The following is a 17,338-nucleotide window of genomic DNA, read 5'->3' as shown; positions in this document are numbered from 1 at the left end:
CCTTCATGGCCATGGGTAGGACTATACAATTCCAAGGAGGTTCTGCAATATTAGTATTAGTCTTAAAAAACTTCAGATGCCTTTATTTTCTTTCTCCTACATTTTTAGTTAAAGAAAAAAAAAATCCTTGGACTAGGCAAGCAAGCCAAGGAGAGAAACTTTAGGGACAAAGAGTGTCAGGGTCTGAGCAATTAGCAGGTGCCCTTGTGGGGAGAGGTCAGCGCTGGCTGCCCGGGCTGAGGAGTGGCAGCTTGGTGCCCTCAGGATGGCCGGCGGCCATGCCTGTGGCGGGAGCCGGTGCGCAATGCCACCGATTTGGGGGCTCTGAGTAACCATGTTACAGACTTGCTATGGCGGAAACAGGAAGAAATCCCCTCATTCCGTTGCCTTCCTCTGAGGAGCAAAACGTTCTCTCTGCAAGTACTTCCACTCACCTCCTTTTTAAAATGATGGGGAGACAGGAGAAAAGGAAGGTGACAGGGAGACCGTCAGACTCAGGCCGCCCGGGAGGAGGCAGACCTAGCAGGGCCCTCCTGGGACCAGGCGCCCGCGAGGTTCCCTGGGGGGCTCCTGGGGTGCCCTGCTGCACAGGTGAGACTGGGAGGACCGGGCCTGAATGGGCTTGGACACAGGTGTCACCAGGCCCAGGGTCACCAGGCTCAGTTGCTGCAGCGCAGCCGTCCCTCTGCTGAGCTGATTCTTGATCTCATCCAAAGGCCTCCGGACCCGAGGCCCTGAACTGCCGTGGGAGTCAGCCAGCCGGAGAGCAGGCCAGAGGGTGCTCGGGGGGCCGAGGGTGCTCGGGGGGGCTGAGGGCGCTCGGGGGGGCCGAGGGTGCTCGGGGGGGCCGAGGGCGCGAGGCTCCCAGCGCCCCAGCCTGCAGGCCAAGCGCCCCGTCGGGAGAGCTGGCCTTGAGCAGCATGTCCCATGTGTCTATACATTTTTACATACATTACATACTATCCCTAACTGTTGGGGAAACTGAGGCACGCAGCAATGGAATGACGTGACCAAAGTCCCACAGCTAACAGGTGACAGAGGCAGCCCTTGAACCCAGGTGATGAGCCCCCAGAGGCTGACGTTCGTGAGCCCTGCGCGTGGACAGCGGGCACGGAGCCCCGGACCCCGGCGCAGCCGCTCTGGGCCCTGCCCTGTCCCCCCGAGAGCAGCTCGCCCCATCTCCATGCGGCCCTGCTCTCCTGGCCCCTTCTCCCCTCCCCACTGCCGACCGGAGCCCTGAGTCTCCCTTCCCCCATCCCGTCTTTGCCCCCCAAGATGTGCTTCTATTTTTACTTTTTTCTGCTTAAAATAAAATTGCGTCTACACTTCTTAAATTAAAAAGAAGGGAAGCCGAACACTTTATAGTTAAGAAAAACACTGGTTTTGAGAAGCTCTTTCATTTCTTTTCTTTTTCTCCCGAGAGGAGGCGGGAAAGGACCCGGATAAATAGTCCCCGCAGCTGGGTCTGGGGGCCCTGCCTCTCTCGTGCCTCACTTCTGACAGCTGCCCCAAGGGGCCGCACCCGGGGCGCAACATAAAAAGGTTCTAGATCTTTCCGCCCTGCTCTGCTCAGTGAAGAACAAAAACTTGGATGCCTGCCTCCTGGTTCTCCGTTCCTTCCACCGGGACTGGTCGGGTTGGACCTCTGGTGGGACCCTGGGCGTCCCCCACAGGGCAGCTGGGACACAAGCTCGCAGTCTGTGTGACTCGTGTCCCCAGCTGTCACCAAGTTTCCGATTCCCTCTGCAGGCCCGGCCCTGACAGGAGCGGGCGGGAGGGAAGACCGCAGGCTCCGGCTGCATTGCCCTCCTCAGGCCGACCCCATCGGGGCACATCTGCCGCCTCCCCCAGCCCCAGCTGCCCAAGCAAAAAGCTCTTGAGCCTGTAGGTATATTTTCCAAAGAAAACCTGTGTCCATTTTAAACAACTTGGCCCCAGCACTTTAGGTTCAGTGCTCACAGGCTCAGGGCCCACCTCACCCCCGGCCCCCAGGGGCAGAGGCAACTCTCTCCAAGGCGAGGGTGGGTGCTCAGCCCCTGCCACCAGGGTCCCCCGGGCCCAAGCCCAGCACTTGCTGTGGCCCCTGCACCCTAATAAGGACCCTAATGGTACGTATCACGTTTGTCCCTGGTTGCAGAAGACGACACCGAGGCCGGGGAACGGAAGTGGCCTGCTCAGGCACACAGCTGGCGGGCAGCGGGGGTCTGTGGCCGAGTCCCGCCCCGACCCCGCTCAGAGCCCACGAGCCTCCCTCCAGGGGGTATGAACAGGCTCCCTCTGAAGCCCCCGGCCCCTCCTGGGTCATGCGTCTTCTAGCGCAGCGGCTTTCAACCTCTTTGCTCTCACGGCACAAGCTCTGCGGCACACACACAAAAATGTATTTTTTGCCAATCTGACCCCCAAAAAAGGTATAATTTTGATTCGTCCACATCAATGGCTATTGTTGGGTTGACTGTTGCCATCTGTTTTGTTTGACAGCCTAAGAGGAAAGAGGTCAGGGCCCTGGCTAAAGATCGGGTCCGCACCTTTGAAACGTCCCTGCGGCCGCCGGTCGGCCACCGCTGCCCTGGAGCCGAGAGCGGACGTGCGCATTTTGCTCCCCCCCAGCTCTCCGAGCCCCTCCCTCCCTGTCCCTCCCAAACGCACCCTCAAGGGAGTAGGGGTCACATTTAGGAGAAGCTGCTTTGACGAGGGGACCGTGGAGATCCAAGAAGGACCGAGTTCCCCGGGCCGCGCTTCTCTTGGGCTGGGGGACAGCGAGGCCCTTCCTCCCTGTGTCCCAGCAGGTGCAGTCACCTGATGGCCTGGCAGGGCCCTCTGTGATGTTGTAACCCAATCTTCTCCTACAGGTGGAGGAACTGAGGCTCAAAGAGGAAGGACAGTGAGTCGGCTCCAACCACAGGTCTCCCATCCCTGGCCCTGCCGCTGCCTCTGAGAGCCAGACTAGGAACAGAGTGTCGTCAGCGCTCAGGCCAGCGTCTGGGACAGTTACCCTGAGGACTGCTAAGGCGGCCAGTGGCCAGTGTCACCGTTTTCCACCTGCGGGGCCAAGAATGTGTCAGGAGACCAATGCTGGCCCTTGGGAACCGGGTGAGCGGGTGGAGCCAGCCAGCGATCAGAGGGTGGCCCAGCTCCGGAAATTCTAGAACCACGGTAGGAGCAGAACAGGGAGGCGGTGAGAAACGGGGCGTGTTTGGGAAGCATCACAGCCAACAAGAGCGACGGTGCTTGTGAGTGGAGAAGAGCAGACGGAGACAGGGGCTCATGCGTGGCGGGGACTCGCGTGGCGGGGACGCACGGCCGGCCGCGGGGTGCGGTGTGGCGCGGGGCGGAGCAGGCGGGTTAGAGGGGAGGCTTACTTCAGCAGCTTGATATTACACATAATCAGCTCCTTCCAGTTAACAAAAATCATAGCGCCCTCTTTCTCTGTCAGCAGCTCAGACTCCAGCAGCGGTTTCTGAAAGATCTACAGGTGCAGAAAGCGGACCGTTAGCAAGACGCGGCGGCTCAGAGCGGGAAGGGCGCTGGGCCTGCGCCCCGGCCGAGCGCCCGCCCTCCTGCGCCTTCGGAAGCAGATGCGGGGCGGGGGTCCCCATCAGGTCTGCGTTGTTTTGCAAGTGGGGGGGGCACTGAAGTGTGGAGGCCCGGCCTTCACCCCCCCAGGACACAGCCAGAGGCCTGTACAAAGCCTCCCACCGTCTTAGGGCGCGGGCACAGGGCACAGCGGGGGCTTAAAGGTGCTCGCGGCCGTAAGTGCAGCCAGGCCTCCAACCAGAAGCCGCGGCGGTGCATGGGGACAGGCTGCATTGCTGGGGCCTCGGCCTGGCCTGGGCTCGGGGACGTAAGTGGGCCGGCCCACACTGCATGGTTGGGTGACTTGCACTGAATCACAGACCTCATCGGAGCCCTGGCGGTGAGCCTCTGCCTACAAACGAGTCACGGGGACAGCCTGTCTGTAAGGAAACTCGGCCAGAGGACGCCGGGAGCCCTGCTACTCATGAGTCTTTAAGCCAATGTTGCACCTGCCCTATGCCAGGCCTCTGCTCAAAGGGGCCATAGCTAAGGGGGCGACACACAGGTCCTAGACTATATGTTTAGTGACAGCCAAGTCTCCTTAGGAAGGGGCACCATTTTTTCACTTGCACCAAAGCTTTCTACGTGTTCACGGTGGCCTTGTGGGCCAGCCACCCGTCCTGCGTCCTGTTCTCATTCGGCCCTATGGGGCCAAGCCGTCTCCCCTGGGTGTTCAGACTATCAGAGGAGATGACTTCACAGCTGGTAGGGGGAAGGGGGTGTGGGGGAGGGGTTTCTAAACTATCACGGGACTTTTCAGTTGGAGAGTCACCCTGATGACCATCTCTGCAAACCCTGTGTCCTAACGTGGCACCTTCCCAGGTGTGTGGGCAAAGGGCTCCCTCCTCTGCATCTCCCATCCGCAGGACAGGTGGCCAAGGCCGGCCCTTCAAGGGTCACCCAGGAGGAGAGAAAAACAAGGATTCACCTGGGACAGGGGTGCACAGGGACCTGGGAGGACACAGATTTTTTTTTCTCAGGGGCGAGACGCAGCACGAGGAATGACTTGAGATAGCAGCCAGATGGCTGCCGTTTCCAGGTGCCGCCCTGAGAACCAGTGGCAGGTGGCTTGCCCTGTGCACCGACTAGTTGGTGGCTGAGCCTAGACTCCCAGCTCACCGTATCTCTGCCCACTCAACTCCACCCGGACTCCTGCCCCTTGGGGTGAGCGATCTCAGCCCCTCTGTGGGTGGGATTCGGAGTTGGCCACGGGTGAGACTGAACTGCTTTCTCTTGGGTAAGACGCTCCTGCGTGGCTGACCGTTCACATGCTCCCCAAATACCCGAAATCATCTCCAGCTGGGAATCAGGGCCCAGGCCTCCTGGGCAGAGGCCCCCTCCTATCCCCGCCCCCTGCCAGCGCCCCCACCCCCGCACCCACAGCTGCTGTTACCTCGGTGACTAGCTGCAGGTCATTCACGTAATTCTCCTCGGTGACAATGAGCTCGTGGATGTATCCCTGCCGCTTTCTTTCCGTTGGGGTCAACATATCCAAGAGATGGAGGTCTGAACACCCTGGAAAACACAGCCGTCGGATGGTTTAGTTCAAGTCTGGGGGCCCACACAGCTCCACAGTGGGGATCCCTGGGCTCACGGCTGCTGGGCCCTGTGGTCTCACTCCCGGGCAGTGTTGTGGGTTGACTTGTGTCCCACTCCACCCCTGAAAATACGTTCAAGTACCAACGCCTGGTACTTGTGAGTGTGACCTTATTTGGAAATAGGGTCTCTGCCCGCAGCCTGTGGAAGCGGACAGCGAGCCTGCGGCAGAGGGCCTCACCTTAAGGTGAGGTCATAGTCAACCAGCGTGGGCCCGGACCCAATGCGGCTCGTCACCTTACAAGGAGGTGAGACGGGGACAGGCGGGAAGAGCGCCCTGTGACGACGGAGGCAGACGAGTGTGATGCATCCACGCCAGGGACCGCCAGCCGCCAGCAGCGGCTGGGACAGAGGCCTGGGACAAATCCCCCCTGAGCCTTCAGAGGGACGCGACCCTGCTGACACCGTGACTTTGGATTTCTCGTGTCCAGAGCTGTGAGAAATTCCGTTTCTATGGTTCTCGGCCACCCGGGATGGTCATTCTTCACCGCGGCTCCAGCAGAAATCGCGCGGAGAGAGGAGCCTTCGGAAGAGCCGTCCAGCGTTTCCCGAGGGCTCCCCGTGCCCGGCCGGGACGGGAGCCTGACGCCGATGGCGGTGTTGACGCTCACCAGAGGCTACAGTTGTCTCCTGTTTGCAGGCGAGGAAACTGAGGCTTGGCGCGGTTGCCTCAGGCAAGATCTCTCAGCTGGGTGGTGAAGCCAAGAGCCCGTCCCTGACACGCTGACTCCGGACTCGGGGCTCTAGCTACCCTCGGACCCTGGTTTTGGGTCCAAGCCACAGGCAGGGATAAGGTCACCCTGTGCTGAGGCTCCCGATGGGCCTGGGGGCCGGGTACACTCTCGGGGACCAGGCCGCCGCCCCAGCCTGTGGAAGCCAGGCAGCGAGCCTGCAGGCAGGGGGGAAACCCAGCTGCAAACGGGGCGCCCAGGGCGGCGGCTCTCGGCCTGAGACGGCTGAGGCGGCGCTCGCCCTGCCTCCGCTCACCTGGCTGGTTACTGGAGGTTTGGTTACTGGCGGAGGCTGCCCCGTGGCGCACACACTGGAACGAGGAGGGGAGGCTCGGTTCTGGGGAGAACCTCTTGCAGGCCAGGGGTCCCCCTCCCTTTTCTCAGGGGTGCTTCATTTAATCCCAGAAACCAGATTTGTGAAATAGACTGGGGATGGGCGCAGGGAGTCCCAGTCACTTGTGGTTGTCACCCCTTCTCCCACACGGGAGCCCAGCGTGAAACCCTCGCCAGGACCAGGTGTTCTCAAGGGTGCCGGGAACCAGCAGCATCAGGGTCACCTGGGAGCCTGTTAGAAACGCAGATTCTCAAGCCCCCGAAGATCAGACTCTCCGGAGCTGGGTCCTGAGCTCTGTGACGTGACACGTTCTCCAGGTGACTCCTTTAGGCACGTGGGTTTGAGAAGCTGCTCCTCGAGTTTCCATCTTCCCCCGGGGGCGTTATCTGCGCTCCTGACTGATCTGGCCTGTAGGCTGGAAGCTTCTGCAAACGGGGTGAGCACTCTGGGCAAACGGTACCGTAGGAGTCTTGGCAAACGCTTCCCGGTGCTAGAGATGAGCTCCGGCTGGGGGCTCAGCCCTCGGCGGTCCCCTCCCCTGGCCAGTGCCCTTCCTGCCATGCTGCAGCTTCTCACCCGAGACAGGACGAGCCCCGGACGGGCAGGCGGATCGCAGGAAAGCGGCAAGGATGCGCCATCATTCGGGGAACGCCCTCCACGCCTGTCCACCCGAGGCCTCACTCACGGTCACAGCCGTGAGCGGGGCAGGAACCTTCGCATTTACCCCCCGCAGGTCTGCGATGGGCCGGGAAGGCGGGCCAGGCTCGGCCCAGCCGCTCTGCCTGCCTCGGGGCGTGAGTTGTGCTTTATTCAAACCATGGCATCAGCCATGAGCTCAGGAAGGAAGCGCGTGGGGACCGCTCCCTCGCCCATGGGGCCGCCTCTGCCAGCTGCGTGGTCCGCTGGAGGGAAGCTGAAGCCCGGGCATCAGCTCCGCTGGCTCTCAGCAGGAAAGCCACCCAAGAAATACTGGAGCTGGGGAGGAACACGCCCGGGCCTGCCCTTCTTACACGCTTTCCTCCTAGCGAGTCAGCGGCCCAGGACTAGGCCGTTTCTTGTAAAAGTGTGGAAAGCAGCCCCTGGCACAGGCACCGTGCGAGCTCCGTGGCATTTTCAGGACGTGCCTTTCCGCGGGCGCATCAGCACGTGGGTACAACCCCACCTCGCCAGCACCGCGCGGAGATGTTTGCAGGGACACCAGCCTCGGGCCGACTGCACACAGGTGGGACCAGTCTTCCCAGTGTCCTTGTAGGTCCCTCTCCCCTGGTGGGCCTGACGGATACTATGCTCTCGCCCCAGAAAGCACGTGTACGGCGCACACAACACACACGCTTTGCACGGTTTTACAGGGTTCACAGGCCCTCCTCAAGCTTGTTCATGGGTCTCACTCATTCGACAATTACTTACTGATGTCCTAACTGCCTGCTGGGTGCTGCGGATTCACGATGGGAGAAGAGGTGCCTGCCCTGCAGAGCGAACAGCGAAGAACCTTGGGGTTCGGAGGCCCTCAACTGTGGGGGTCACTGCAACACCCCAGAGAATGAACGGTGCTGCCCCCTACAGGATGAAGATGGTACTGCCCTCCCCTACAGGATAAAGCTGGTACTGCCCTCCCACTGGTTGAAAGTGGTGCTGCCCCCCACAGGATAAAGCTGGTACTGCCCTCCCACTGGTTGAAAGTGGTGCTGCCCCCCACAGGATGAAGGTGGTACTACCCTCCCACTGGTTGAAAGTGGTGCTGCCCCCCACAGGATGAAGGTGGTACTGCCCTCCCACTAATTGGAAGCGGGCACTGCCCCCCACAGGATGAAGGTAGTACTACCCTCCCACTGGTTTGAAAGTGGTGCTGCCCCCCACAGGATGAAGGTGGTACTACCCTCCCACTGGTTTGAAAGTGGTGCTGCCCCCCACAGGATGAAGCTGGTACTACCCTCCCACTGGTTGAAAGTGATGCTGCCCTCCACAGGATGAAGCTGGTACTGCCCTCCCACTGATTGGAAGGGGATTCTGCCCCCAACAGGATGAAGTTGGTACTACCCTCCCACTGGATGAAGGTGGTGCTGCCCCGTCAGGTGGAAGGTGGTACTGCACGCTCCCAAACCCCAGGCTGAGAATGGGTTCCTGGTGGTCATAACAACCAGCGCTGATGGCTGGAATACAGCGGGCTAGACCAGGCCTGCCAGGTGACCTGCAGTGCACAGGGCAGAGGACTGACCACCCCAAATGCCAACAGCATCCCATTGAGAAATAGTTACATTACTGGAAGGTGACAACACAACCAGGCTGGGATCACACTCTGCAGCACGGGTGGTGCGAGCGAGCCGAGGACACACTTAGAGTGACGGAGTAACTGGAAACAAGGGCCTGTGAGGGAGGATGACAGGTGCCAGACTGCTTCGGGTTTCCAAAGCTCTTCTGTGTCTTACACGGTGCAGGTCTGAAGCTCAAAGCCGAGCAACAGCAGAAGGTCCAGGCTGGATTCGGGCCACTGGGCCAAGAACCCGAGGTGCCAGGGCCAGTTCAGGGCGAAATGGAGGCCTGCTGCCCACGGCGTCGGGGTGCAAGGGCACTGCCTGGTCATCCACCCAGCAGCCCCAGGGCTGGCGGAGCTGAGGTGTGCAAGGCGGGGCCAGGGAGTATGGCTGCTGCTCCAGCAAATTACACCCCATCATGACCACCTACCAGTTGGCCTGGAGACAGGGGTGTAACCCAGACGGCCTCTCCAAGCCCCAGAGCGCAGGCAAAAGCAAAGATTTTCTGGGAGGCGCCAACTGGGCGTTATGCACCAACGACATTGGCTTGGGATCATCTGTTCAGCTGCTGAGCTGACCCACAGGGTGACGCCATTTGTAAAATTCTTGCTGGTAAATGCAGGACCAAGAGAACCAGTAAAGACTTGAAAAGGGCACTTGGAACTAAAAAAATCCTTCCTTTGAAAATTGAATATTTAAAAAAACCCAGAGTTTTACAAGTCCATTATTCAGAGCAGGGTAAATGGAAAAATCATTTCAAATAGAAGAGTTTTCTTTAGGGGGGAGGGCCGTGGTCCTTCTCTCCTTGGGGAACCAATATAAACATGGTTTGCTGGCTCCCTTTCCTGGTGAAAAACAAGAGGCTACAGGGCAGCGGATAACTTTTCCTGGGCATCTCGGTGCATAGGGATTCTTATAATTAACCATAATCCATTCCAAGCTGAGATAATATTACAAATGACTCTAGGAGGTTAAGAATGATCCCCAATTATAGCCGATGCAAAATTCCTGACCTCTGTGCTGTCCCTTATAATTCCATACAGTCAGATACATTTACAAAATGGACAATTACAAAGAGCTGTGATGCTCCTTTGAAAGGACTAGAGTCCAGGGCACTGGAGAAAAGTATGGGAAAAACTTACCCCAAAAGGCCATCTGGACCCCTTAATGGGACAGTGCTCAGATGAACAGCATAATCTAAGCAAACTGTTTTGTTACAAAAATAATATGTGGATGAGTGCTTCTTGCAAACAGGTCAAAGAATACAGAGTAGTTAGGGTAAAAAGTGAGTGTCGCCCCTCTCTGGCCCCTGCCCCATCATTCTACATTCTTTCCCAAAAAGGACCATATTTTGAAAACCAAGCCAGCCCCACAGCAGGCTGGCCACTGGGCAAAGCAAATAAACTGGACGTGCTCCTGTTACAAAAGGGCCAAAATATACAATAAGTTGGTCAATAAATATTTATCAAGTTCCTATGAAGTCCAAGAGACACAGAGGCAAACAAGATAATGTCCTTGGCCTTAAGGACACTCACAGCCCTCGGGGAGACTCAACAGGAAACTAAATTTAAAATAGGACAGCATGGGCCTGGCAGCTGCATGTAGGGCAGGGCTCAGGGCTTGAGGAGGTAGATGCTCTTGGTCCGAGGGAGGAGGGTTCTGTCCAGAGGCCTGATTTATGCTGGGTGTCCGCATGGCCAGGAGGACAGGCTGTCATGCTGGCAGTGAGGGGCCAGGGGGCAGGTGAATGCAGAGGCTCGGAGGGACCAGAGGAGAGAGCTGGGTGCTGACCAGCAAGACAGGAGCTCAGGCAGTGGTTCTGCATCTCTAAGGGGAAGGATACACCAGTGTCTCTGGGGACATTCGGCCCCAATGCTCTGGGTAAATGGTCCCAGTCAGCAGGACCCATTCCTGGAGCTGCCGTCTACACTGAGGGCTTCTCCAGGGTTGGCCTGACTGTAGGAAACTGGCGTTGGGGCCCAGTTCTCTCCTGCTGGGTGAGCCTACATCCCCAAAGGCCAGCCTAGCGCCCCTGGAAAATGATTCTAACTATGCTGCCCTCGGTCCCCAGGCAGACTGGCACGCACGGGTGCTCTGTCACCTAGGACAGGCAGGTGAGGCCACAGTGGATAGGAGGTAAGGGAGGGTCTGTGGTCCCAGCCCTATCCGCACACTGTGACCGGTGTCTGGAAGCCCCATTCTCTGAGCTGCAGAGCTGCAGGCCTGTGTGTTCCTGTGGGACGGTGACCTTGCCGGGGCTGAGACTGGGTGAGGAAGGAAGCAGGACGGTCCTTGCCCTTCGGAAGCCTTGGTCTGCTGGAGGCTCAGACACTCCTACCACATGACTCTGATCCTGGCCGAGTCATGGGCACCTTGTCAGTCCCTGAGGCTGAAGAGGTGCAAACCCCTAAGCCGGGTCTTTAGGGGGCTCTCGGGAGCTGAGGGGCCCGGAGGCCTGCGGGCTGTGCAGGTGAGCCCAGCATCCGCTCCAGCCCATCCTGGGGGCTCGCCGGGCCCTGAGGCTGGGCTTCTGCTCAGCTGCACTGTCATAAGCTAGAGCTCAAAATGCCGACGCGGCTCCAGACAAGCTTCCCCTTCTCCGGGAAGGGGAGTCCAGTCCACGTGGCTGCCCGGCAGGGAACAACTGAGAAGTGGGAAAATGAAGTGACTCGGGGATAAGCCATCTCTTTATTTCCCACAAACATGAGTGCCTGCCTTCCTGCGCGTCTGCTCTCAGTGCGCGCTCTCCTGGGCACCGCGGGCATCCTCACCAGGGGCCGCAAGTTAATCCTCTGGGTACGCAAGGCAGACGGGGCGTTAGCAGTACAAACTGCTGGAATCCAGGGAGGAGCGGGAAGACTCGGAGCTGGACTTTGAGAGGCCGGGCAGGCAGTGGGGAGGGATCCCCGAGAGGGAGCGTCGGAGGAAAGGTGGGTAAGAGAGGGGTGCTTGGAGCCCAGGGACAGGTGGGAGGAGGGACGCAGGTGCTGGGGTAACAGGTGTGGATGAAAAACAGGTGCTGTGATATCCTAACGGGGCAGGTCCTGGTGGGCGGCCATGCCCCAGGCGTGTAGCTTCTTTAGTGAAAGGTTTTAAGCCAGCCCCGCCCATTGTCCTCATGCAGGCGGGTAACGCCCTTGGAAATGCTAGAAGTAGCACCCCTCCAGGGCACAGGCCCCCTCGAGAGGACCTAATCTTATTAGCTCTCCTGTAGTCCAATCCCCACCTTGCTTCCTCCCACCTCCAGGGAATCCTCCTTATGTTCCCACCTTCATTCCAAGTGCATAAAAGAAACCACGAAACTCGTTCTGCGGAGCACTTGAGGTCTTGCTTCCCTGCAACTGTCGCCAGTTTTGGATCCAATAAACTCATGAAAACCCTCTACGAGTTTGGACATTTCTTAAGTCAACACGGGGAGCAAGGAGCGCTAACACTGAACGCTACTGTGAGCGCCCCTGGGTCCCAGCACTGTACCTACAGAAACTCACTGAATCCTCGCCTATAACCCCGATGTGGTAGCTGCTGTTGTCATTCCCGTGGAACAGACAAGGTAACTGAGGCACGGAGAAGTTGAGTAACTTGCCGAAGTCTCAGTTAATGAATGGCAGCTGACCCCAGAGTCCCTGCTCATGGCTGTGCCTTGGGCCTGGCTGGAACGGTGGCGTATCAGTCAGCTCGAGCTGCTGTAACAAAGCTGCATAGTCGGCGGCTCAGACAACAGAAACTTCTAGTCTCAGTCTGGAGGCTGGAAGTCCAAGGTCAAGGGCTGGGCTGGTTTCCTCGGAGGCCTCTCTCCTTGTTGGCAGTCGCCTGTCTCTGTGTGTCCTCGCGTGGCCTTCCCTCCACACGTGATCATCCCCGGTGACTGTGCTCAACTCTCCTCTTCTTATAGGGACTCGAGTGGGGCAGGATTAAGGTCCAGTCTAATGGCCTCACCTTAATGACCTTCAAGGCCGAATCTCCAAATACAGTCCCCCTCGGACGCACTGAGGGTAAGGGCTTCAGCATACGAGTTTTTTTGAGGGGGACACAATTCAGCCCCAAACAGGTGGGGCAGACAGTCCGAAGTGAGGGACTTTGAAGGCCCAAGTGAGGCAGCTGTCTTTGTCGTTGGTTGCAGAGCTGGGGAAGGTTTTGGGCTGTATTTGAGACAGATCACCATGGCAGCGGTGTGGAAGGTGGACCAGGGCTGTGACCCTCGAGTTCGCCTGCATGTTGGAATCACCTGAAGAGCTTTTTAGAAGCCCAGTGTGTCCCTACTGTGCCCCAGACCAGGAGCAACCAGGTGTCCATAATTGTAAAGCTTCCAGGTGGTTCCGATGGGCAGCCAAGAGTGAGGCCCACTCCATCAGAAGGAAGACTGCCTGGAAATCAAGGCCGATTCGGATGCAGATTCGGAAGCTACGCCTGTCCCGGGTGCCCAGGCACTCCAGCTGCTGCGCTGCATCCCCGTGAGGCAGGTCGCTCAGGCAGCTACTCGAAGGGGCGTGACACTTGATTCCTTCTGATCCTCAACTCTCGGGCCAGGGCTCAAAGGTCACTCCACTCACCGCCTTCATTGTAGGGACCAGGCAGAGGAGCCCAGAGATAGATTGTGACTTCCGTTGTCAGAGATAAAACCTGTGCTCAGGATGTCCTAGGAGATGGAAAACCACAGGGAGGCACCAGCTCTCACAGAGGGGGCGCTGGGGACACTTCCGCCTACGTACCTTCCTGCCAGGCCAGGCTGAGAGGACGCTCTTGTCCTCGGAGCCCAGGGCGGTTAGGAGCTTTCAGGCTGGGTCAGAGCAGCCAGGTCACCTCTAAAAGTGACCCTGGCTGACCAGTTTTGGGCGGCCCTGGCCCACAGGAAGCTCTGGAGGCCAGACGGGCTCTGGGTGGCCCAGGGGGCAGGGCTATTTCTTATCCCAGTGGGACTTTCCTCACAAGGGTCCAAGAGCAGCCTGGTCCCCGGGGTCTCCTAACCTGGCAAGCTGACCCCTCGGGGACACAAGGAACAGCCTGAGCCCGTGACACTCTCTGCTCCTTTTCAGCAACGGCACAGACATGCTTGGGTCCTGCTTTCAGGGAGCTTCCGTTCTAGTGGGAGAAGGCAGGAGCCAAACACACACCTAAATCTGTCGTGTTTAGGGCGGTGTAAGATTGACGAGCCCAGTTCTTATGATTCATAAGTTCACGTCCTGTTCTCGGGTCTTCTAGTGTGAGTTTGTCTTTTAAACGATGGTGCCTTCCCGCCCACAGGTCTGTGCAGGGCCTCGGCCACAGGCGGGAGATTGCGGAGGGGACTGACCACAGCGAGGCGTCCTGTCCCCTCAGCCTCGTGGGGAGGAAGGAGCCTGTGGGAGCAGAGGGCGGCCCAGGACTGCCCGCTGCACACGCCTCCTGGGCGGTAGGCGGACGCTGCCCCCGGTCGTAACCTAGCGGGGGCCTGGGCAGCATGTAATGATGAACTGCAAGGGGAGGTCTGTCACCGCGATTGTTGGTGCTGGCACTGCGTACGTCTTAATGGGAATGGCCTTCCCCCCAGAAGCTCCCAGTCTAATTAGGGCGATGAGAGCACCTATGTGTCCATGCGCCGGCCTATCTGCTCAGGTTCACGTGACGAGTCAGCAAACTTCTGTCACTGTGTCAGTGGAGCTGGTCCGAAGGCAGAGAAAGGTGGGGGCGGAGGGGGGACACAGAGGGCAATTCCAGCCGGGCCACCAGTGGCTTCAGATTGACACAGAACCCTGGGGACAGCACACAGGGGAGGTCTGCTGGCTCAGACCCGACGGGGTGGGGCTGGAGGGTGGGGTCCCAGGGACCCCGGCCCACGTACTGCGTCCTGTCGGACCTGCAGGTGCCTGGAGCCCTGGGGGACCAGGCTCTGAGGGCCAAGTCACGGATCTCCAGTGAGAACAGGCTGAGTCCAGGTCTGCTCAGCCCTCGGCCCCGGGCCCTGCCTCTTCAAGCACCGGCGTCCCCTCCCAGGGCCCTGCACCTGGAGCACGTTCTGGTGCTGGGAACTGGAGAGGTTTCTAGATGACAGGGGCCGGCTATTGGTGGTCAGGCCGCCCACTCAGAAAGGAAGGCCGTGGGTGGGGAAGGGTCCCTGAAGAAGGGGCAGCTGGGCAAAGATGGGTATAAATGAGGGGAGGGGCTGTGGGGGGCGGAGCAGGCCAAGCAGGGCCTTGCAGGTGCCTTTGAGGACGGGGATCCGCCTGTGGTGCGCAGAGGGGGCTGGGAGACAGCGTGCGGAGCAGAGGCGGTGGGAAGAGGGGGGCGTCCTTATGAGAGGGGCAAGGAACCCACCCACCCGCAGGGCCTCTGCATGTGCCGCTCCCCTGGCCTAGAAGGCCCTTCCCCCGCAATCTCTGCCTCCGGACTCCTGGGCAGCCAGCTCTAAGGTCCATGTCACATCTCCAGAGGGGCCTTCCCCGGGGCACCCCATCCGCTACAGCCCTGACCTCAGTCTTGCTCGGTCCCATCCCTTATCCCACCCCCCACCAGCTGCAACGACTTTGCTTCTGTGTGCTCTGGGGCCCCTCCCCCAGTTTCTACAACCTTCAGGAGAGCGCTGAGCGGGGCCCATCGCCTGGTTCCGTTTCTCAGCCACAGGCTCTGAGGGGCAGGGGCTGGTTGCCAGGGGAACACGGGCAGGCGGTGCCCCTCCTGGTCTCATGGGTCTGACACAGAGTGGGGACGGTGTGGGGAGGGGGAAGCGGGGAGGTGGGGTGGAGGATCCCTCCAGGGACCACATCAGTGGAGGACTTACTGGGGGTTCAGACTGTGGGGGTCTTTCCATGGGACCTCAGAACTCCAAGCTGACACCCCAGAGAAGAGAGTGCATCCTGATTTTGTGCCCTCTCTGATGCGGCAGGCTGTGGGGCTTGCGCTCTGCAGGAGGCCCTGCAAACAGCAGAGGCGTCCAAGGCCCAAAGCTCGGGACACCGAGGGGCATGTCGGGGTGCACACAGTGGGGCATATCAGGGCACACAGTGGGGTATGTCGGGGTGCACACAGTGGGGCAGGAGAGAATGAGCCCTGGTCTTTAAGCAGCTGGGTGGCTGATCTGGAGGCTGCGCTCTGGGAAGCTCCCCTAGTGACACAGGTGCGGTTTCTTTAAAGACAACGAAAGCTCTGGCCCATTGGGGCTGAGTGGTCTGTCTCTGTTGTTGAGAGAACACGGGCCACAGAGCACAGGGGTGGGAAACAAAGGCCAGCCAATGCACCTGTGACAGGTTTCCTGTGGGTGCTGTGCAGGCCTGCCAACCCCGCCGACACAGAGGTCAAAGTCTGGCACATCCCACGGGCCCCGCCGGCCTTAGCTCGCACGGAGCAGGGCGTCTCTGGCAGGCCCATCTTTGGAAAATCTGCCTGACAGCTGGGTGAAGACTGAAGGTTGGGGGCCCTGGATGAGTCCTGAGCTTGGGCATCGAGGAGAGGCAGCGAGGTGCTGCGGTCCTTCCCAACAGCTCCGAACTGCCCCGGCAGTGAGGGGGCCTCGAGGGAGGAAGGCAGCCCCACAAGGGTGGGAACCCCACGGGGCCAGTTCTGAGGCCCCAGTACAGACAGGGCTGTTCTCAAATGGGACAATGGGACAGAGGTCTGGCCGGGGTGTCTGGGGGCTCCTGAGACTGTCACTAGCTCCCAGACCCTCCGTGTTCTCAGCTCCAAAGCGCAGGGCTGGTGCCCACCATTCCCCAAAAACCCACCTTCACCCAATAATCTGCGGGGGCACCTCTGCCTGGTCCCTCCCCGCATAGACGTTTGTGTACTTTCTTGGAGGGGCCTGGAGTGTGTGTGTGTGTGTGTGTGTGAGGGGAAGGGGCAGCATGGGACTTGGAAGGGAATCGAGTTGTGCAAGACTGAGTGCAACAGCCTCCTGATGCCAAGGGGCAGATGAAAGTGGTTTCCCGCCACCGGGCCTGCTGGGAGAAGCCACGTCAGAGGACATAGCTTCGCCCAACTCTAAAACCACGATGGGCCGAGCCCAAGGAAGACACTTCCTCTTTCAGGCTTGTGACATCCCTGACCCGCGTGCCAACCAGATGTGGCAACAGCAGCTGCCGCCTCTGCCAGAACCTTCTAGAGGGCGGCATTTGTCTGCTTGCTGGCGGTGCCATGACCTCACCATTCAACCCACTGTTACCAAGCTACAGACACGGACATTGAAGTTGCCTGCAAATCACTGTCTCTCTCTTCCTCACACACTCGGCCCGTTGACAAACCAACATGGGAGCTTAATAGAAAGTTGTAACCACATGATTTTATAGCTGATCCTCATTTTTTACAAACTAAACCTTAAGTTTCTGTGGCTCAAGTTCTACCATTTAAAAATGCCTGGAGTCTTCCACTTAAAGACTGGACGCTTCCCGAGAGGCCAGGGAACCTTCCGTGTGGAGGAGCCGCACACCAGGACGCAGGCCCGGGCTCTGGCTCACGTGTTTTCTTACAGAAAGGCCCAGGGAACTCTGGCTGGAGTGGTCACGAACGGCCATCGTGACCTGCAACCTTATGTTTCCGTATCCTACCAGCTCCCAAAACTAGACATTTTGAAGAAGGGGCTATTTTTTCTGTACCTTTTTTGGGACTACTGGCATTCAACATAGTTTCCATAAAAATTCTCGAGAAATTTTGGTACTAAAAAGAATTGACTCATAAGTTTTGCTGGAATAAAAAATGAATTTTCACTGTTTCTGAGATGGCTTTCCATTTGCCAGGAAGCAGGACTGTGATTTGTTGGGCCCATTCCCCAACTGAGATCGGGGGTTGGGAGGGTTTCCCCCACCCCATGCTGGAGGGAGGTCTGACCAGAGGACGGCGATGATGCCCCGGCACATTTGGTCCAAGCAGCCACCAGCAGGGCAGCC

At 59.0% G+C, this 17,338-nt stretch overlaps 1 protein-coding gene across 1 annotated transcript in view; it reads right to left on the bottom strand.

The window, feature by feature from the left end:
• The window catches only part of ITSN1 (intersectin 1), a 159,829-nt gene that overhangs the window by 14,750 nt on the left and 127,741 nt on the right, over positions 1-17,338 (bottom strand). The window contains exons 29-30 of the mRNA XM_087818469.1: positions 4,967-5,088; positions 3,360-3,466 (exon numbers count right to left, since the gene is read on the bottom strand). Of these exons, the coding sequence (XP_087674595.1) occupies positions 3,360-3,466; positions 4,967-5,088 (229 nt within the window). The remainder of the gene's footprint in view (positions 1-3,359; positions 3,467-4,966; positions 5,089-17,338) is intronic.

The sequence above is a fragment of the Miniopterus natalensis genome, chromosome 6, assembly GCF_054644295.1.
Source record: "Miniopterus natalensis isolate mMinNat1 chromosome 6, mMinNat1.hap1, whole genome shotgun sequence".
Taxonomy (NCBI): Eukaryota; Metazoa; Chordata; class Mammalia; order Chiroptera; family Miniopteridae; genus Miniopterus; species Miniopterus natalensis.
This window is presented reverse-complemented; position numbering and strand designations above follow the sequence as displayed.